Source organism: Tursiops truncatus, chromosome 21 (genome assembly GCF_011762595.2).
Source record: "Tursiops truncatus isolate mTurTru1 chromosome 21, mTurTru1.mat.Y, whole genome shotgun sequence".
Lineage (NCBI taxonomy): Eukaryota > Metazoa > Chordata > Mammalia > Artiodactyla > Delphinidae > Tursiops > Tursiops truncatus.
In genome coordinates, this window is record NC_047054.1 from 18,815,000 (window position 1) to 18,838,842 (window position 23,843).

General features: G+C 34.2%; 1 protein-coding gene across 8 annotated transcripts in view; it reads right to left on the reverse strand.

The window, feature by feature from the left end:
• TUSC3 (tumor suppressor candidate 3) overlaps positions 1-23,843 on the reverse strand; it is a 181,580-nt gene that overhangs the window by 109,778 nt on the left and 47,959 nt on the right. For all 8 annotated transcript variants that reach the window (XR_012328975.1, XR_012328974.1, XM_019921440.3 and 5 more), the window contains exon 2: positions 11,819-11,988. Coding sequence is in view for 6 of the 8 variants with exons in the window: in XM_019921440.3 (XP_019776999.1) it covers positions 11,819-11,988 (170 nt within the window). In the remaining 2 variants the exon portion in view is untranslated. The remainder of the gene's footprint in view (positions 1-11,818; positions 11,989-23,843) is intronic.

Consider the following 23,843-nt stretch of genomic DNA (forward strand, 5'->3'; position numbering starts at 1 on the left):
TTCAAGGAGAATACACTCTAGTGAGAAACTGATGCCTCACACAAGTATACACAAAATGTCAGACAGCTGGAAATACCCTGAAGAAAATAAAACGAGAAAATGTGGTAAGTGGTATTGAGGGGTCAAAGAGGATGAATTCATTTTGCCTTCAAACTCTGTTTTCTACACCATCCACTTCCTCAGTTTAATTTCCTAATAATCAACTGTGGGTTCTATCCTCTGTTCCAAAGTCCTAAAGAGTTCCCCACTGCCTATATAACGAAGACCATGGGCAGAAGAGAAGACAAGAGCCCCTATCCCCTGGCCACAATTTACATATACAGTCTGTATCCATAGGAACATACCACATGCTCAAAGGGTCTCTCCGTTTTGTGACACCCTGTGTTCATTCTTTAAGCTTTAAATCATTAAATCCTCTGCTTAAAATGTCCTCCCTTCTTTCAAAAGCTTGCTCAAAAATGCCCCTCCCTCAGAAGCCACTTCAATTCTCTGTAATACTTCGGGCAACTGTCAGAAATGGAAATTCTCAGCTGCCGTGCAGCGCTGTTTATTTTATGCATATACTGTTCTGCTTATGCATACTATGTTTATGCAGTGATTGTTCGGTGGCTAGGCCTTAGTCCAGAATAGGTATTTAATAAAGGTTTGATGATGAATAATATACTTTCCTGAAGAGTCAATATATTACATATACCCTAAAACTAAATAATACTAAATTAGAGATTTTGAATTCTGGACAGTCTGACTAAAAGCCCACTTAGTCACATTTATGTCACAGGTTAATGTCTCTTTTAAGGCCAGTTTGCTTCACGGTATAGGTGGTCTTAGGAAGAAAAAAAGAAACACCTTAAATCTTTGTACCATCACAAATATATGCTATTTGTCAAAGGAATAGTGGTCTTGATTTGAAAGATTATAATGACTAAATCATCTCCTAACATCATGTTCCTAAATCAATTTCATATGAAATATAAAATCTAGATCTTAATCATCAGTGATGTTTATTCAGCGTTTTAATATATGCTACAATAATAAAAAAGTATACCTCACAGTCTCCGCCTTTAAGAAGCTTGTCAGAGAACAGAATAGACACACACTAACACACAAGTAAGATACATATATTGAAAAAAGAATGCAGATTGTAGATGCTATACAGCATATAGAAGAGAATGGGATCACAGTGGATTGAGCAGCTGGACAAAGTGTGAATGTGAAAATATTCAGAAAAGAATGGAAGGACTAAAATTATAATAATCAAGGAAGGACAGGAAGAGAATATGAAGGCAACAGAAGCAGTATAAACAAAGACTACCCAGTCTGAAATGTATATTAGGTAGTCGAATAACAGAACTAAGTTTCATGTTAGAAAATAAGGAAAGAATAGACTGGAAGCTCTCTTCCAGGAGAAAGATAAATTAGATCTTGACTTTATTCTGTAAATAGTGAACAACTACTACAAGTGTTTTGAAAGAAGCAGATTATGCAAAATACTAATTAAGAAAGCTGTATCTGGCAACAGTGTGCATAATGTATTAGAGGAGGAGAAAATAAATGTTTGTAAACCACTCAGAATGTTACTATACTGGTCTAGTTGGGAAAATATATGCAGCTATTAAAATACTATATAAATGAAGATATGACCTATTTCTTACATATTCTCCTTTAGAATCTAGAGCACCAAAGCAACAAGAAAAATTTTCTACACATCTTGCTTCTAGTTAGGAATCTATCTGTTGGCATAAAGAATTCCAGGGGAGCTAAGCAAATTACATTTTTTCAACACAAATACAATACTCAGAGAAAACTTACTACTGACAAGGTAAATGGGGGCTTGCTTCTGTTGAAGGTAATTTAGTAGCAATAGGACTAGAGACCAGATCTGTTTGTCACTAGAAATAATTCAATAAGCCTGAGAAAAACATATTTCAATGTTGATGATATCTATTTAGGGTAAAAAAAATTGTTAGAAGGAATATGCCCCAATAACATAAACCCTGTTCTCTAAACTTAACTCCATTATCTCTTATCTCTCCATATTCCAACTTCTTCATGCGTAACAGGGGATAGAAGAAGCCTAACTAATGACAAAGAAAGTGACTGGCTTCTTGCATATGTTTGTGTCAGCTTAGACTAATGAGCAAAGGTGTCATTAATGCTTATTAGAACCCTTCAAACTTCACTGCCATCTGAAATTGAAAGCTGAAAACCACAAATGCTCCTAGCACTTAAATAAGCACATTTCCAACACTGTTAGCTAAAAAAGTACTTTCTGTTTTAATAGTTCATAGGAACATTAGAGATGTAACTTTATGAATGGAAGGAACACTGTAGATTTTCCTAATCTATTAACATGCAGCCTGAAGAGGGCAGTCAAGTTGCAGCAAAGCATCCAGGAAGGCCTAAGCAGTAACTGCAGGGCACGGTTCTGGGAAAACTCTTCTATTAAATCTTCTCAATTTTTTGTTATGGAAACAAGAAAAAAATCAATCCAAATGCTATAGCAGTTTATAATCCTTTTTAAAGGGTTGTGCAAAACTAAAAAGGATTATTAACTCATCCATAATTGTATATATTTAATATAGCTCCCATGATGAATGTAGTTTTTATCTTTTATGCCCTTGAAGGGATTTTTAAAGAAATATGGTTTCTCTTTTTAATGTTAATCAAACTTCCTGTAAGATTCATATTAAAATCTCTATGTATGCCTCTTATTTATATTTTTATGATAAATTATATATAGATATAACTATATATTGCATGGATATTCCAAAGTGTATCTTCATAAAACCTCAAATTATTCAATTTCTATAGATAGTGATATATATAGAGAGAGATCTGGTATGAGTGGAACCATCCATTACTTACAGTTCTGATACCCTGAAGAGAAAAAAACTGGTAAACACCACCCTGCACAAAGATTTCAACGGTGATTTCTCTCTGGTTGTGCTACAAATATTCAGGACCCTACTGAATATACTGAAATATATTAAATAGACCCAATGCCTCTGAAGAGCTGAAGAATCCACAGTTAACTACCACTTTGTAACTGGCTCTGTATAATTCACTACTTGCCAGATAAAGATATTGTGTCTATCACACCTATGTTTTCTGAGCATCTATTTTTTTCTTTGGAAAACAATTCTAACGTGAACATGCGATTCCAACACATATATTACAGCAAAAATGTATATGAACGTAAGAGATATTAAACTGTATATAACATGCATAGTAGCAACTCAGTTTATGAGTCAGCAGAATTTTTGTTCTCTTAAGAAAAATGATAATACTAACATACAAAAAAGCTTAACAGGTTGTATGCTAAGAAAACTGACACATAGCTAAAAGAAGAAAGGAACTGTGCAGAAATTAGGAAGTCTAGTTCATGATTTGTTTTCAGAGATCCTACTGGTGTTGTAATTCTAAAACTATTTTATATGCACTGAAAGGGAGAGCAAATGAGCAAATACACCAGTATTGCTGGGATCCAGGTTTTCATTTTGGAGAAAGGAGATAAAACTATGGAATAGGGAAAATAGAGGAAAAACCCTACAGTGTTAGCTTGGAATAGGAGAGATCCAGTTAAAGTCATAATTTATATATGTATGTATGTATGTATGTGTGTGCAGGTACACACATACACACATCCTAGCTCTATCTACTGAAAAAGGCTGCAAGCAATGATACTATCCCAGCAGCAAACAGTATAACTTGCCCAGTTCTTGCTTTCTAAATATCACTTCCTACCAAAAAGATGAAGGACTCCTTGAAAGAGGGAAGAGATATGGGAACATATGTATATGTATAACTGATTCACTTTGTTATAAAGCAGAAACTAACACACCATTGTAAAGCAATTATACCCCAATAAAGATGTAAAAAAAAAAAAAAATGCTTCTTGCAGTTCCATGACAGGGAAAGTATATAAAGTAGGCTTAGAATATTTTGTTGAGCCAGAAAGCAAAGACTAACCGAGGCATGTAAATGACACAGGAGTTGGTTTCCACTGATCAAATTTAGGGCAACTTGAACACTGAAGAAGAATAATCACAGCAACAGATTAGTAAATAAAAAAAAGAATCTTTGCATTGAGATACTCAGAAGGGCAAATGGAGGAAAGAAAAGCTCTCATTTATAGAAGAATACCAACTAATTAATGTTAAAGCAATGACAGAATGTTTAAAAATCACCCCTTCACAATCATCAATGTAATATCAAATTCAGACAGAGATGATCAATGGATATTACAATCACTGGGTAAAAAAGTGCCAAGAAACAGGATAGTCACGTTATCTCAAAGTGTCCCCCCTCTTAACCCATTCACCTCCCCAAACACTTACTACAAGGGAAAGATATACTTGTACAACAGAAAGATGTAATGATCACCACCTCGATCAAGTGATCGATCTCATCACTGGTGTTTGAAAGAACTAACAATATGTGCCTCCTGATAGGATGCAATAAGAAGTACACAAATAACTGCTATAGTACTTTTAAAAAAGCAGATTATGTCATTGAATTAATGCCATTTCACTTAAAAGTAATAATGGTATTCTGATTAGGTAAGAATGTCTTATTAAAATATGCAAACTGAAATATTTAGCAGTGATATTTCATGATGTCTACAAGTTAAAAGTACATTTGCTAGTATGTGACTCATTTTTTACTTATACTTAAAAGAATGTGAACAAAGAAGAACAAAGAGCATCTCTCATCACCCACCTCCACAGGGGTTAAGTCGCAGCCATTGCAGTCACCCACAGACAGTGTACCAAGAGGAGTTCAGGATGAAAAACAGGTGAGGCGCTCTGTGCTTTGGATAAACAGGCCCTTAGATAGTTAGACACATATCTCAGGAAGAATTTCAATGACCCGAGATGCTTGCATCTTCCCAGACATAGCAAAGCACTAAATCATTAACATACACCTGTTCTTTGGAATTATCAGTGATCTTTTACCAAGATGTGTGTCATTGCTTTCAAGACTGCATGTTATTTCCAAACCAAAAAAATTTGTAAACTGGCCCCTCCCCTACCTCTTCAGAGCAGTTTCCTCAAGACTAACTGAGTGGCTGTCTCCCAGGCTATATATAGTCCCCAGTAAGACCCTGAATAAAATGTAAACTCACAACCCTTATGTGTCTTTCTTGAAGGCAATGAGCAAAATCAAATGTGGCAAAATGTTATAATTAGTGAAATCTTGGCGAAGTGTTGACTGGTGTCTTTGTACTACTGTTTCAATTTTCTGTAGGTTTGAAATTATAAGATGGGTGACTAAATCTGGACTTTATATACAAATAATATAGAAAACAGAGCTCAGAGAATGCTACAGTGTCACATAGATAATTAAAGTTCACTGAAAACATCCATTTATTCATTGTAAAAGAGTTGGGATTATCCAATCTGAGGAAGACACACCTAGGAGGAAATTTAATACAGTGAACTTAAATCACATCCCTTCGACCTAAAAAAATAATTAAACTAGACCGCGTTCAGCAGTAACCCTAAAACATCATTTATATTAAACTGGTCATGGATTCAGTCAAGTCTGAAACAGTCCTCACGTATTAGCCAAGCCAGGCAAAGAATGTGTGAATGGCATGAGAGTTTGCCAGTCTTTGACAAAGAAGTGGAATACTTTGTCCAGGTAGCCAGACATATTAGAAAAACTTAAGAATTAAGGCCATAGAGAAATATTATCCAAGGACTAAAGGAAATAAGGGTTGTAATCCCAAAACCATTTAGAAAGCACCTACCAGTGCATTAAGAGATGGACACGGTAATTTTATCTACAAATGATTCTCACATTATGTGCTCACTTTAGAATTGAATCTCCTAAGAGATATGACTTCACTGTAATGAAACAAAAGGCTGATGAGCTCTTCCACATGGTCTTGGCCAGCTAACTCCAACTCACCAGCCCTTGCTATGAAATGCTAATCTGAACGAAAGCTTTTCATGATCTAATGAGTTTAAGGAATGCTGGCTGATGGATCCCTGCACTAAAAGATTAATAATCTTAGTTGGGAATGCAAAATGCAAATTACAGTTCACAGGGTAGGAACAATAATGAATATGTACACTTAAGGAAAGCATTAAACTTACTAGCTCTGGAGTCACAAATCCCAACCCTGACAGGTATTAGCTCTGTGACTTTGGGTAAATTATACAACCTCTCAGCTTTGATGTTGTCATCTAAAACATGGATTTTTCTCAGTCCTACCTTTTAGAGTAATGAGAATGACATGAGATATTATATATATAAATGACCTAACACAGGACTGCCCAAATAGTTTACACATAATAAACAATCATTTTATTTAGAGAAGAAAAGATGTTAGCCAGTTAATATCTAATATATCAACGTAATAATTTATTCTCCCTCCTCTTTAAAATACCTTTGTAATTACTAATCATTTTTTCATTTATTTGAAGTCCAACAACATATTAACCTCCAATACATTACCAAGCTTTGACTGTATGTGCACCCTGCTTGACTCTACATGTACTTTTTGATTTTCCTTCATCTGGATGTTTTTTCTTACATCTATTGAATGACAGTAATAACCTTAGAAGAGGTTATTTTGTTCTTAGAATATTTAGCGAATTCTGGTAGAGATAAGTAACTTTGTGGTAGAATACATCTAAAAGATTTAGCAATTATGGGGAATATTCCTTACAGTACAATTAGATAAACGAAGTTCGGAGTTAACACTTACGGGAGGTGAGAATTATATTGAGTAGTCCTAATTTAACAACTTTATCTGGCCAAGGAGTTTGATGTGTGCACTGAGGAAGGTGAGAATTGAATTCTGAGATTTGTGAAGAAACTGACTTTGTGAAAGAAGAGCAGAATGATTTGCTAAGAGGGCTTACAAGGAAGCCAATAGCTCATTCATCAGCCATTCAGCAAAGAAAAGCAACTGGAGAATCTTTGTGTCAGCTCTAGAAGAAAATTTCACTTTTTCTTAAAGAAAAGAAAAAAGCAGAAAAAGTCTCACAAAGGAAAGCACTAATCTTTTAAACTTATAGCTATGAACATTTCAATGACTCTACAGAATTATAAAAAAATTATAGCAGTATTATAGAAGTGGTCCCAAATTACACTGACACAGGAGGACCCAGGAGAATTCAAGTTTTTAAACAAAAATGACTGCTGATGATAGAGTGCCTTTCTCAATGAATCTACAACTCCCTCTGAGGCACTTAATTTATAATACAGAATATAATTTGAATACTTTTTCTTGAAAATTTTTCTTGAAACTCCTCTTTACCTTTCCATCTTGGCTGTCCCCTTGAGATCTCTTTCATTCACTCTGCTCATATGGGTCACAATTGGTACTCTCTTGGCTCAATGACAGTAGATCTCAGACCACTTTTCAATCACAATTATTTAACAGATCCTCCTTTTAAATTTATATTGTAAAATGTAATGTAAATCTATCAACCTCATCCAATAAACTCCAAGACATCCCTCTTTCAGCTCACTTAATATTTTTCCTCTCCAGTTCCATTAAAATCCTGAGTTATTTCGACATACATGTTTATAATCTAGACGAGACCCCAGCCTTATCATTCCTAAAGCTTCTCTATTATATCCACAATCATCTACATTATACTTTAGCAATTTACTCATTTATTTAATCAACTCTTTACAATTTCCTAATTTTCAACCCCGTCCTCCTTTCACACAAAACCTCTCCTTCACTCTTGTGAAAATCTAGCTTAATTGTATCACACCTAGTTTATCAGCTGTCCCCTGGCTTCTTTGACCCCCTAACCAACTTTTAACCCACAGTTATACATTTCAGATATACTCTCACTAGCATTCTCAGAATATGTGCCGATTAATCCACTTCGTAGAATAAAGCAAACAGGTTAATCCCTATGCAGGGTGTTCTTGCTCCTAAATTGCTGAGTACTGGGGAAGAAATCATTTAATTCTATAGATTCTTCACTAAAAGTCTGAGTATTCTAGTTTCATAAAGGATCCTTGTCAATGCTATATGGTCATCCAAATAACTAATAAGGCTTCATCCATTCCCATTGTTCCTCAACGAAATTAAATTTTAAAAAGCTGTGAATCATGAACCTGCTTCTTAGCTTCCCTGTCTCTATACTGGATGCACACTAGAATTACCTAGAGCACGTTTTTTAAAATGTCAATGTGTTGACCCCCCCCCCCCCCGCAAAGAAAACCAATTAAACCAGAATGTCTAGGTATGGGAAGCACATTATCTGCTCTACACTTTTTATTTGCCTCTAAACCTTCATGGGCTCTTCCTTTCTCCTCTAACAACTTCACCATCATCTTGATCCATGAATTAACTTTTCCTAATAACTTCAATCTTTTTCTCTTGTAAATCTAAAACTACTCTAAAATTTAAAAGTTTATTACAAAAAAGACTGTAATAAACAAGTAAATAAAGGTTATTTTGAGCTAAGCGTCATTAAAAAATTGAGGGTCCATATTTAACCATTTAACAACATAATGCGTTAAGTAAATTATTACTTAAAGGATATACCATTTAACAGTATGCTGTGGTTTATGTTATCAAAATATATACAATTATATGTAACTAAAATAAATACTTGGATAATAAAGTCTTTCTAGGTTACAGCTGCAAAAAATATAATAATCAATTAAATAGATTTCTTCATAACAGTGGTGAATACAGGAAATCAATATATTCAACTTTTAGAAGCAAAGAAATGATCTCCCTAAAATATACAAGGTATTGTAGGATGCCAGAGGACAGTTTATATTTTTGTGGAATCTGAACTGTTACACCAAATGCCAACTAAGATGGTATTTTTGCCTCAGGAGGGCTTTTCAGCACCCGTTAGATAAACATAAACATACCCTGTCCTTAATGCTAACCTAATTCTGACAAATGTTAATGTCCACTTAAGTACTGGTCCTCAAATTGATAGGAGGGGAACTCAGAATCATCTGAAATGGTGTTTTTCAAAATATTTTGCTTTTCATCTTTTCTACCCATTTTGAGCTATGTCCCAACATATACTCATTATTAGATTGTGATAAAATCTTTCATGAAAATTTCAGAATACTGAAATTACCTTTCTGCAAGCTAGTCTGAGAGAAATTGGTTTATTGTTTTCATTGGCCCATATTACTAATAATTTTGGTTTCCACTAAAGTTCAAAATGGTTTAGAAATCTAAAGTCTACAGATGATTATACAATGTGGAGAGTATGAATGTGGAGCTACAAGTGTTTGTTCTTGAAAAGAGAAAGTGTTCAGCCAAGAAGAAACAGAAAACCTGAATTGTCCTTAACAACTGAGGAGATGGAATACGTAATTTAAAATCTCCAGGTCAAGAAGACTTCACTGGAGAATTCTATCAAACATGTAAAGAAGAATTAACATAATTTCTAAAACTGTGGAATTTTACAAATCACTTCCAGAAAATAAATGAGATGGGAACATTTCCCAATACATTTTATGAGGTATCAGCGTGATACCAAAATTGGACAAAGACAGTATAAATAATGAAAAATACAGATCGATATCTGACATGAACTTAGATATAAAATACTTCAACAAAATATTAGCAAATAGAATTCAGCAATACATAAAAATAATATAATACAATCAAGTGGGATTTAGTCCAAAATGCAAAGCTGATTCAGCGATTGAAAATCCATCGATGTAATCTACCATATCAACATCCTAAAGAAGAAAGAACCTATCAATTGACTCCCCCAAATCTGACAAAATCCAACACCCATTCATGACAAAAGCTCTCAGTAAACTAGTTCCTCAACCTGATAGAGAACATCTACAAAACTCTTAAACCTAGTATCATACTTAGTGATGAAAGACTGAATCCTTTCTCCCAAAGATCAGATCAATAGTAAAACATAAAACTATAAAACTTTCAGAAAAACACAGAAGAGAAGGGCTTCCCTAGTGGTGCAGTGGTTGAGAGTCCGCCTGCCGACGCAGGGGACACGGGTTCGTGCCCTGGTCCGGGAAGATCCCACATGCCGCAGAGTGGCTGGGCCTGTGAGCCATGCGCGTCCGGAGCCTGTGCTCCGCAACGGGAGAGGCCACAACAGTGAGCGGCCCACATACCGCAAAACAAAACAAAACAAAACAAACACAGAAGAGAAAAAAATAGAACTTTGTGATCTAGGGCTAGGCAAAGAGTTCAATTTGACAACAAAAGTAAGATCTGTAAAAGGGGAAACTGATAAATTGGACTCACTAAATTAAAATCTGCAAAAGACCTTGTTATGAGAATGAAAACACAAACCACAGACTAGGAGAAAATATTTAAAAACCACATATCTGACAAAGGACTAGTATCTACAATATATAAAGAACTCTCAAAATTCAGTAAAAAAAAATTCAAATAGAAATAGGCAAAAGAATGAAAGATATTTCACTAACGAGGTGATACACAGATGACAAAAAAGCAAACGAAAAGATGTTCAACACCATTACACTAGGGAAATGCAAAATAAAACCTCAAATTAAAACTATATACCCATGGAATGGCTAAAATAAAACAATGACAACACTGATGCTGGTGAGGATATGGAAAATCTAGGTCCTTCACACACCACTGGTGGGACTGTAAAATGATACAGCCACTCCAGAAAACATTTTAGCAGTTTCTGATAAAGCTAAACATGCAACTACCATTGCAATTCAGCCATCGGACTCTCTGGCCATATATCTCAGAGAAGTGAAAACTTAAGTTCACACAAAGCCTGTACAAGAATGTTCATAACAGTTGTATTTGTAATAGCCAAAAACTGGAAACAATCCAGGTGTCTTTTAACAGATGGATGGTTAAACAAACTGCATGCAGTACATCCATACCATAGGATATTACTCGGTAATAAAAAGAATGAAGTACTGACAAAGACAACAACTTGGATGGATTTTGAAGGAGTTATGATAAGAAAAAAAAAGCCAAAGCCAAAAGGTCATATACTATATGATTCCACTTACGTAACAGTCTTTAAATGATGAAATTACAGAAATAGAGAATAAATTCAGGAGGTGGGGAGATGGGGTGGGTGTGGCTAGAAAGGGCAACAGGAGGGATTCTTACTGTGATGGAACTGTTCTGTATCAATACCAATATCCTGTTTGTGAAACTGTGCTACAGTTTTACAAGATGTTAGCATTGGTGGGGGCGGTCACTGAGTAAAAGGTATATAGGATTTCTCTGTATTATTTCCTAGAATTGCATGTGAAACTACAATATCTCAAACTTAAAAAGTTTAATTTAAAATAAGCACTGTTGTATATATATTATATTTATACTTGTCCAAAACTTTCTTTGGTATGTTCCCACTGAAAAATATTTCATTCACTTCAAATCATATCATAGGAAGAAATTTCTATATCATAGGAAGAAATTTCTCATCATTAGAGGTACTGAAAAGTAAACAGACTTCCTTGAGTATGGCCTCTTGATTAAACTATTTAATCAGAGTATGTTTAAGGGGGCTACTTCATTGCCCCTAAGATATATGTAGGTGACCTACAAGGCAATATTTGAACCAAATTCTATAACATATGTACCTTTATACAGGACATAAAGATTAAAAAAATCTGTTTTATGATTACATGTGGATTGGTTAAATATTTTATACAATATAAAAATATTAGCCTATCAAAGTCATTTCCTAGAAAACAATGACTTTGAGCTTACATTTAAATGCACTTATAGTTGACTACAACATTGAACAAATGTTTAATTCTATTATATACTTTTATCTTAACTCTAACAAACATATAATCATACAATAATAGTTTTTAATTTTTTAAATACATACATTACCTGCACACAGAACACTGCCGTTGCGGTTGAAGAGCAGTGAACATAACAATCATAGAATAGTTTCGAGGTGGTGTCTTTATAAATTTTCGGAATTTGTCACCATTCATTCGGAAGATTGAGCGCCTGGAGCTCCATTCCATCAGCTGTTCTACTTTCTCAGCTAAAAGATTCTGCAATAAACACAGGAATTTAAATTTACACAGGGTTAAAATTCTTCAGAAAAAAAAATAAAAAAAAAAAAAAAAAAAAAAAAAAAAAAAAAAAAAAAAAAATTCTTCAGTTTGTACTTCAAGTACAAAGAATTACATGGGATTATATTTTACCTAAAATTTATTTCTGCTAAAAATTCTTGTTTTGGTGATCAGTCATTGTTAACTGACCATATATGCATAAAATATTTCATCTATTTTTCCTAACAATTGTAAAAGTTTATAAAAATAGATATCAAAAGTAAAATAGACTTTCACTTCCAGAAAGATAGAATAGATATGCTTTTCCCTAATCCCCCACTAAAGACAGCTAAAAACTCTGGTCATATGAAAGACAAGCATAAGAAGGCTCTGAAAAGTGGGAAGAAGAAGGAAGGCTGGCTGGCGACCCCAAAATGAAGAGACCGTGGTGGTGAGTGCCCTGAGTTGTGTTTCGGCCTCACCCATCCCAGGCTGGTAGCCAGAAACATTGGCAATCCAAGAACACCAATGGACACAAACAAACAAAAACCCCAAGAAAAGCCTGCTCTCTTTACCCAAAGGACAAAAAAGGGTGACCTAGTAAGACAAAAACGAACTGCTCTGGTCTAGCCAAACACCACAGACGAAACACTGCCCTTCCACCACCGCCCTCGCTAGCAAGGGCAGAAATGGGGAGCCTCAACCCAACTCTCAATTCCCCTCCAAGGATCAACATGCAAACAGCTTGGAGGGATCTCACGAAGAGGAAACTGAGCGAAAGACACATATGCACAAAAGAGCACTGCGTGATTCTACTTATAGTAAGATCAAAAACAGGAAAAAATCTACTGTGCTAAAAGTCAGGAATAGTGGCTTACTGCAGCAGGCACTGGGATGGTGGGAGGTGCAGTGAGGCGAAACGGTACCATGGAGGTGGGGGCTAGGAAGAGTCTCTTCCAGGGTGGGGTGACAGTGAAAGTAACACTCTAGCCTCTGTACAGAATGCTCTTAATCTTTAGATTGTCCATTTTACCTGAAAAAGTCTGAGAAGTAAAAAACTCTACAGGGTTGTATTCCTATAAGAAATTTGTTAGCCTTGGAAAATCAAGAAAGAATGAGTGGTCAGAAGAGAAGGGCTTCAACTGTGCCATTTAAGAAGGACTAAGGACCTAGGCACAGACAAAATCTTAATTGATGAGACGTATGACACCTGAGCACACCAAGCACAGTCTAAGAGTCCTGTACGAAAAGAAAAAGGGCTGCGCTCTGGTCACTACACACGAAAGCTTGGCCAAGACACTTCACCTCTCAGAACCTAGGGACTCGTCTATTAACATCTGACCTTCCAATACATACCTAGGTGATATACTGAGAGATGATAGGTAAAAACCTCTGTAAATTATAAAGTACTATAAAATACAAGGCAGTATTGGTAGAAGTATTGTTTTCACTATTGTTAGATAACAAAGGGTGATTTTACCACTATAATCCTATATGTAGTCTACAATTCTTTTCCTGTCAAATTTCCTACATATTCTGAATATATATCAAAACACATGAGAACCACAGTTTTAATTCTGGCTATTACTGGAGAACTTGTGAAGAACATTATATTCAGATTAAATATTAGATGACAAAAAATAATGAGATATTTTCAAATAAAAGTCTATCTTTCTCTAGTTACAGTCTCAGAATATTAAGTGCTTTAGACATGCTAAGCGCCATGCTATGGACATCACATATGCTATCTTATTAAACTCACATAGCAACCATAGCAGCACAGCAATAATAAGCTTAATCCACAGAGGATGAAGCTGAAGTCTAAGGAACGGTAGCTCTCGCCACTGCCCTACCCTGAAGTGGTTTTACTTGCAACAGACTTTAAAAAGTACGCCAGTTACCTTAAACCAGCAAGTGACATCTCTAGTGAGCTCTCACTTTTACTCATCTGACAAGCCTCAAATCCCCCATTATTAGAGGAAAAGGTACTGCTGACCTATTGTTTGAGATAAAACACCTTACCATGGTAAGTGGTACAGAGGTTTATTAGTTTGGGTTTTTGTTGTTGTTTTTTTTTTAAAGAAACATTCTAATTTTAAAAAGGAGGTAAATCAATAATTTCTATATGTGGAGAAAATAGTCTTAGTAAACCAAATACATGTCTTTCCATGTGAAAAAACATATAAACAGCAATAATTTCTGAAGATACTCAACTATATTAACAAATCAGATCTAGAAACAAAAAAATAAAAAGGGAAAGGTATTGTAAAACATAGCAGTCATGCACCTTAAAGATCTGTAGTAATACCAACAATAGCTAGCACTTATTGTGTGCTTACTATATGCTAGGCACTGTACGAAATGCTTTTCTTGTATAATGAATTCATCAATCCTCATAACAATCCTATGATGGGGGAATCATTGACATTTCAAGTTTAGAGACAAGGAAACAGAGGCACCAAGACATTAAGTAACCTGTCCGAGATTATAAAGCTAGTAAATGGTAGAACTGGGGATTCCCAGTCTTATTCCAAAGTACATACTCTAAACATCTATACACACTGCAGAATCTTACAGGTTTTAGAGGTTACAGAAAAATTCTTGCAACCAATAGCCTAATATTCAAATGAACACATTGCATTCAAAATAAAAATGTTAAGGCAATTCCCCGGTGGTCCAGTGGTTTGGACTCCACTCTCACTGCCAAGGGCCAGGGTTCAATCCCTGGTTAGGAAATTAAGATCCCATAAGCCATGCAGCACAGCCAAAAAAAAAAAAAAAAAAAAAAAAGTAAGAGTCTACATAATGAAGAAGGGACAACACTACTACATAAGGAAAGAGAAACCTCATCGCATCTTGAACTAGTCACCTTTGCAAAGAAAAAGAAATAAATGATCTAGGAAGGTAGGTTTTTAGGGCATCATGGTTGATTCAAACTTTCAAGAGCATTTTTTGTAAAGAAGGTTAAGTTAATTCTCAAAGGAAAATGTAACAAGGTGATGGAGTAGAAATACTCAGTAAGGACCAGAAATCTGATTAATGTGAATTCATGCTTTTAAAATCTACTAAGAAAGAATCACAGGTTGAGCTACAGTCCACAAATAGGGTTTATTCTATGTTGCATTTCTCTGTGACAGGCATGTGATTTTCTTTAAGGAGAAGGTTGGGTGCATCTGTTCCTTCAAAGTATTTCCCTTTTCAGGGCCATTTGTACCCCTCTTTGTTGGGAATTTTTCTTCATGCTACAGTTTCCCTTACCCAGGACTACCTCTAAGACTTCCCCACCTTCTCTGTCTGTGTGTCCCTTTTGGTCTCTTGAAGAGAGTGATGCTCATGAATCTCTCTTCCCACTGGAGAATAAAACCTGAAACGAAATCATGCCCAAGGGAATTCTGTGTAGTGAAGGGAGCATGGAAACATCCATAATATGGAACATAGTGCAACCTTTAAAAATTGAAAAGGCACCATATGTTCATTTTAAAAATAGAATTTAATGGCTCAAGTTTAAATGATGATTCTGTATTTGCATGCAGTGTGACTTGACCAAATTATTTCTCTGAATCTCATCTTCATCTATAAAATTGAAATAATATCTCACAAATTGGTAAAATTAAATGAGTTAATGTATGGAAAACTCCTAGCACAGCATCCGGAAACGTACAGGCACTCAAATTCTGTTCCCTTCTCCTCGGGTTAATTTCTATCAGCAACCTCAATCAGGTTGCTAAAAGAATAACTACAGAGGGAGTGTTTTTTTTAATCTTATTAGTACTTTAATCTCAAGAGTTACCAAATGTTCTCTGAGTACTTAGTACATAGCAAACATTGTGCTAAATTTCTAAACATGCATTGTGGATTACTAAATACATGACCAGCACTATGCTAAGTTTATGGAAAATGAAAGTACAACAGATCCTACTCTCAAGGCTTTACAGCAAATAAGCTCTAGCTTTAAAAAATATACGTTGCTTATATTGATGTGTTACGGCTGTGGCTCTGCTGTTAAATGGCTTAGTGCCAGCTCAGGAAAGGATGACACACAAGATCTTATTTCTGTGAACACTAACTGACTGGTAGCAGCTAATTTAAATTCAGTACAAAGCACAGTTTTGAAATCCACACTGATACTATCAGTAAAGAGGGTGTGAGCCGTTGAGTTTTGTCTGTTGCTGGCACAAGGCTGGGAAATAGAGACACAGATGCCATATATCCACCATTTCTAAAAGGAAAAAGAAATCTAAAATTTAGAATCTTCAAGGAAGAAACCCTGTCTTTACCTGTTACCTTGTAAAAATCATGGGCCAGCAGGTCCCACATATTAATGAAGGTAAGATACTCAGTCACACTAACTATAGGTGCCCAGCCCTCTATTTTTATCTTAATGTTTTTATAAAAACTGAATTGTAAGGCAATTCACTATTAATAAACTGGCATAATCGACATATGCCAGTCCCCAACATATGACATTACTCAATTTTTTTCTCAATTCATGTTTTTTTAACCAATTCATAACAAAAATACAAAGAAATGGTACATTTCACTAAACAACATGTAATGAAATTGTTCATTCCAAAGTGAAGCTTAAACAGGAAAAAAAAAAATCTCACTAATACTTTTATACCCATATTTTTTTCCAGCATTTTATCCCTAGGTAAATTTTAATGATGACCAGATGCACCAAAACAAAGATATGTATGTGGTCTCTTGTCTTAAGAAAACATCTGCCAGAGGGATAGCTATTCATGTGTCTGTTCTAGTCACCTACGTAGTATTTACACCTACATAGTATTTGTTCAGGTGCCATATACACTACTATGTATAATATAGATAACTAATGAAAACCTGCTGTACAGCACAGGGAACTATAAAAAAAGAAAAAGACAAGTATTAGCATATAATGTACAACATAATAGAATTAACACTGCTGTATGTTCTATATGTAAATTATTAAGAGAGTAAATCCTAAGAGTTCTCATCACAAGGAAAAAAACTTTTTTTTTTTATCTTGTATCTATACGTGATGATGGATGTTCACTAGATTTACTGTGGTAATCATTTCATGACGCACATAAGTCAAATCATCATGCTGTGCACCTTAAACTTATACAGTGCCATGTGTAAATTATATCTCAATAAAAGTGGAAGGAAAAAATAGCCACACTAACTTGCTTACAATAATTCACAGGACATAAATTTGGAATGAGAATAAGAAGAACATGTTGAAGGTATCTCTTAGTGACCCACAGAAACTTCATGACCCTTCTGTCCTTCCTTGTATTTTATAGAAAGTCTCTGAGAGGAAAAGAGAGCTGTACTTTTCACAACTTGAATATCCAAGAGGTTCAATCAAAGCCCACTGACAAGGCAAAGAGAAGCAGCCAGATGCATATTTTTGCATTTGGGAGAAAAGTTAGCTTCAATTTCTACAATTATTTGATCCCCCAAATCCTTACTCATTTTCTTAATATCATGCCATTCTTCTCAGATTTGAATAAAATATAAGGGGCAATGAATGCTTCCAGAAATCAAAATATCAGAGATTATACCACCCCATGTATTGATAATTACAAAGTGTTCACTAAAGATCACCAACAGCCTTAAGGGCACTCAGCCTTAAGACCTCAATGAGCTACACAATAAATAGGACAAATACACCATTTTTATCAAAAATAAAAAATGCATACAGTACACATGCCATAAAGAGAGCAAAGATTCAAACAAAGGGTTAGGTAAGAACTCGGCAAATCATCGTACCTCTGCAGGAAATGTAATCTACACTCTACAGGAAAACCTCAACTCTCATTACTTCAAAGGTGAAAAAGTGAGAGATTCAAAAATACATGAATCATACTGAGAGTTCTTTGATGTATTTAATATCAAGCTCTTTAAAAGTAAAGAAAGAAATACTGGAAAACCCCAGACCAATTCTTCCTCAGTGTAGATCCTAAAGAGAACCTGGCTGTGTAACTACAGAAAAGGGAACCCAGCCGGCTACCTAAGGCCAATACCAGCGCAGCTACAAGTTTATATGGGGGAGAGTGTTACATAAGTTTTTAAGTCCAACATGTTAAAGACAGTATCTAATTCAATTCAGAGCTGAATGAGAAATGTAGAAATAAAGTTATTGGTGAAAATATTTTTTCAAACGTTCATGCTTTTGTAAAAGGATAGAACTTCAATTGATGGTGCTACAATATTCAATTAAGTGAACTTTTTCTAGAGACTCAGTAAAAATATTTCCAGTGACACTCTTTTAAGTAGTGACTTTATTAACCTGAACTCTCCCCAGAAAATTTCCCTAGGAAAAGATCCACATTTCCATGATTTTGTATCCTTCAAAGCATCCTGAGAACGGCTAGCTCCTGATTGGCCCTGAAGCTCCCTCTACATACACTGTGTATCTACTGAATGGAATCTGTAAAATTTTTAAGCTATAAACTAAGAATCTATAATTTATTATTCCTATTCAAATGTAACTTTAAAAAAAAGGATTTCTAACTTCAGTTTATCATAGATTCTTTGCTCTATTTTTTCACTGCTTTGAAAGTGCAAAGAGTATTATAAAAGCAACTGTTTCCCGAACTTGCATATTTATAGTATATATAATTGACATAACCATAAGAACTTAAAAAGTACTGTGGTCAAATTTAAAATTAATAATTCAAGAATTTAATATCAATTTTAATTATTCTAGGATTTCCTAATTCACAAAAATAGTAGTGCATTTACATAAACACATGAATATGAATTCTACAATGAAAAATATCAAAATGTTTTGTTCCATGAAAAACGAAAAACTTATCCCATGGCAGTAATAAATTTTAAGATTCCTAATGTTAAATGCCATTATACCTTAATTTTATTAGAGAAAACACAGAGACTATCACACGGTGTTTTGAAATATTTTGTATTTGGTACTAGTAGTAGTAACAACACTAGATTAATGAATGTATGGAATTATATAAATTCAGGTATACTAGGAAATACATCTCATCCCCAAAAAGTAAGGCCCTACACAAAAACATTGATACAAAATAATAAATTATTATCAGTGTGATGTAATCACATCTACTTTAACATACCCTAAAAAATAATTCCAAAGGAAAAAATCTGAACATAGTTATGTGATTAACAGCAATAAAAATAAAAAAGCCAGGAAATAAAGAGCATATTAAAACAATGAAATAATAGGGACTAGAATAATATATATGTGGTCTGTAACTAGTGAAAAAATTCTATTATAACATTAAGTGGAAAGGTAGAAGGCAAAGTTTATACTAACTACAACTAAATAACTACTAACTATCTACAGATAAATAAATCAAAGTCATGTAAATAGTCAAAAACTGTCTTTTTTAGAATCGGGAGTTATTCTGTTTTATTTTTTACTATAAAGTGAACACAGTTTGTTTTTTGTTTTTTTTTTGGTTTGGGAGGAGGTTTTCTTAAATTCACGTGGGTTGTCTTTGTGACTTTTTCACTGTAAAACTGCTGAAGTACAATACTCTCCTGTCAAGAGACAACATCATTAGAAATGGGGACCATGATGTTTTCACTTGAAGGATCAAAATATGAAGTCATTTTAATATGGAACAATCATGACAAGGGCTAAATGAGCATCCCATTTTTATTCCACTATTGCATTAGTTTCTGAGACCTTCTTTCCTGAACTCCTTCATATCCTTCTGTTAGACATTTATTCTTGTATCAATATCCCACTGTAAAACAGGTACCAGATACAAAGAATAAGAGTAGCTGTATGAGCAGAGAAGAAAATCAACTTGAGACTGTATATAGCCATCGGGCCTTACTGCCTCGAGAGCAAAGATCCAGGCAGGATGGTCACTACCAGCATCAACAAGTATAGCAGATACCCTATTATAATAATGCATTATATCATAAAATAATCTGCTCTGTTCTAGAAGTGGTTGTATACAACTCTTCACTATTGAGAGCAACGTACTATGTGTTACAGCTGAAGAAAAGTTTTATTACAAGAATATGGAAAAATAAAAACATTATTCCATAAATTGCAAAATGAAGAGACGATTTTTTTCAGCAGGTTTATTCTTGAGTCATATAAATTTTTGATAGTAAAATTTGTGATGGTAAAATTATTAAAACCAAAAAAATTAAATAGAATCCAACAGAAAGCAAGCCAAGAGGAAATCAAAGCTTCTAATGTACTTTAAAGCTTTCCTAAGTAGAATTTCGTCTACCAAATTACTTACAAATGGCAGGAGCAAGCCAAGTTTTTGGATAGAACAAAAGATCGGGTTTGGTCATTTCATATAAACAGTATACTATCAAAATTATCACAGCTACGTACTAACCGAAGTCTGTATTATTAGCAGAGACCCCAAAACTGGGGGCATTAAAACCTCCAAAGAAACTAATTACATGGGGCTTTACGTAGAAAACACTGAGTAGTATTAGAAACAATATTCTAACCTCACACCGTGCCTCCCTTTCCAGATAAGGGATACCTCTACTATTGTTCCATTTATCCCTATTATTATAGGGATAATAAAAGAACAATAGCATATTGAAATATATTGTTTATTAAAAGTATAAAAATAATGTAAGGTAACAAAGCAAGTAAAAAATTAATGAATTCAGTACAAATTAGACCCAGTCACAGAGGTGGGGGGACTACTTGAGGATAAAATCCAACCAAGAGATACATCAAAATAAAGAACTCAGGAAAGGAGAAGCTATGGATAAAATCCAACCAGAGGTGACTCAAAATGAAGAACTCAGGAAATAAACTGTGGTAAAAAACTAAATGTTGACTATAGTGTTTAATTTATTAAATACAAATACACTTAAGTATAAAACTAAGAATAATAAACAACTCCAGCAGCTATTGTTATAGACAGTCTGATCATCTTCATTTGCCTAGGAGCACCCAAGCTGTACTCGCTGTCCCTGCATAATCATGAATAGTACCTCCTTTCTCTCTCACAAATATCCTTGTCTGGATACGTTATATGGTTGCTCAAGATTTATAACACTTGCGTTATGTTCCAAAATTAAACAAAGTAATTTATCAAATATTTGGAGACAGGAAAGGGAATTTGGGAAGGAATGTAAGAGTACAAAGTTTCTACATCTTCTATAGCACATAGTTAATCAATATAGACTTTAAAACAGTACTATTTAAAATAGTAGTTAATCTATGCATGTAGACGCAAAGAAGGATACTTATTTCTGCAACTTACTTTAAAAAGATGGATGATAAATGATAGGATTGGACACATGATAAAGCAAGCACAGTAAAATGCTGATTGTAAAATCTGGGTGGTGGGTATTTTTGAGTATTCACTGTAAAATTCTTTCAACTTTTATAAAGGTTTAAAAATACTCATAATGTTGGAGGAAAATGAAATTCATCCAACATTAATGACAGTTGTTTTTAGGTGGTTAAATTGTTTTGTGAAATTTTTTTGCTCTCATCTGTGAACATTTCTATTTTGCTTTTTGTTACAGGGTATTATTTTACAAATGTCATTTTATAACCACAATGCTAGTTTTTTAAATAGTTGCCTATTATCAGCTACTTATCAGTTTCTACCACTAAATTATTAAAATAAACCCCAGAACTTAAAGCCCAGAACTGTGTCTCATTCATCATGTCCCCCGTGCCCAGCCTGGTGCCTGCCTCATAGACAAATACTTGTATAACTTAAGTAATGGAACAATTTACTGGAAATGCAGAAACAGAATTAACATAGCTCTCTCATGGCTAACATAGTCGTTGGTCCAGACACTCTTTCCCCATCCCCTTGTGGCAGGAGAATTACTCTTTTAAAAACATTTGCTATTATGATCAGAGACAGCAACCCAAGATGAAAGCTGATCACTAAGACTTGGAAGTGGTATGTACATAAGGTCCCATATGTTTAGTGGTAATATTCATTTGGTAAAAATACTATAAAAACATTTTGTTTCCACTTCACATATGAATATAATATGTTATATTAAAAACACCACTGTAAAATATTAAGGTAAACAATATGGACATACATTGGTACAATCTTTCATGGTCACACTAATAATACATACAAAATTTTAATGCATGTACCGTTCAGTACAGCAATACCATTTCTAGGGATTTATCTTACAGAAAGAATCAGACAAGGCACACATGTTTATTCAAAAGGATACTCACTGCAGCACTGTTTATAATTGCAAATATTTGGAAATAATATGTGTGCCCATAAAAAGGAGATTGGTTAGATCATAATATGGTATGAAATGGAACATATTATAGTCATTAACAAGATGAGACAAACTTACTAAAGGAATAGTCACAACTTACCTTTAAGTAAATCCAAAAGGATTACTTATCACAACACTACGTAAAGAACTATTTCATATTTTAAAAATAAACATGTGCTATTCACTCATTAACTTATTTTACATACATGCTAAATATTAAAGGATATATAGTGAATTGATAATGGTTTATTTCTAGAGGTGAAGATTACAGGGGTGTATTTATTCTACTTTATTAGTTTCTATGTTATTTGAAATGTTTACCTGTATTACTTTATAAACAATAAAACAACAGTTATTGCCAATTGGAAAGAGACAGTGAAAGAGATATCCAAAGAAGAATAGTTAAAAAACAAGAAATTCTGATTTCTCTAGGAAGAAGTGTGCAACACAGCCAGGGACTGCCTCGGTTACCCTGTGCATCTTTGCAGTTCCTTACTAACCTTCCTATCTATGGACTGAGTCCATGCTCTTGGAAGCTCTGTTCACTTCACTTCAATCTAATCCTTACTTTTTGGTCAGGTTGGTATTTGAGAAAATGAAGACGTTTCATTATATTCTAACTTGTGCAGTTACCATTACATTCATCCTTATTGACGAACACCTTAGTTCATTTCAGTGAAAATGACCTGGAGTATTTATCAAAAGTTCTTCTTCAATAACCAGGATTTTATGTATCTCTTTACTAAGAAAGTGAAGAAAGCAATCCCAGATATTTCTGATCTAACTTAGTGAACCATTAGAGAGAAGAGATACAAGAAACCAATATAAGCCCAACAAATAAAACCGTTTTCCTGGGTCTAGAAAGATAAAATTTTGAGCTTTTCTGGTGAAAAACATGCCAGAAATGGACAAATTAAGGGCTATTAAGTTACTGCAGAGTAGCACAGTCCTAACCACATTAACTGAGTTTCCATTCTGCTACCATAAACATCAACTGCTATTTAAAGGCTTACTTTTACAATCTAACTAGAAAAGCAAAAAGCAAACAAATACTTGCATTAGTCACAAAATATCAATAGTACAATTATGTACAGGAATAAGCTATATGTACCTGAAGCAAATGAAAGAAGTTAATCCCCTTTCAACTAATCTGTCTCTGTACCACTTCTTTTTTTATTACAATGTTTATTTATATACTATAATAAAATATTTCATCATAATCATTATTTTAAAATGTTTGAGAACTGTTTTAATTCTGAAAAGTACAAAGAATAACAAAGCAAACACCTATGTACCCGCAATCTGTAACTGATTATTATTGAGTAAGTTTGAGATTTTTTTTAACATAAAAATTTAAAACATTGCAGGTATATCTGAACTCTTTATCCCATCTTATTCTCCTCTCTCCCATTTAGGCAAAAGTGTTATTTCTTTTAAACCTATCTTTATTATCTACAGAGACACACAAAAACAGGTACATGAAATCATCAGCAATATGCAATATAGTTTTATATGTTTTTTAAATTAGCATAATATTTTCTAATTTCATACTGAAACTTTTAAGTCGAAGTTTTGTTTTAAAAACCTATGCCTGTTGGGCTTCCCTGGTGGCGCAGTGGTTGAGAGTCTGCCTG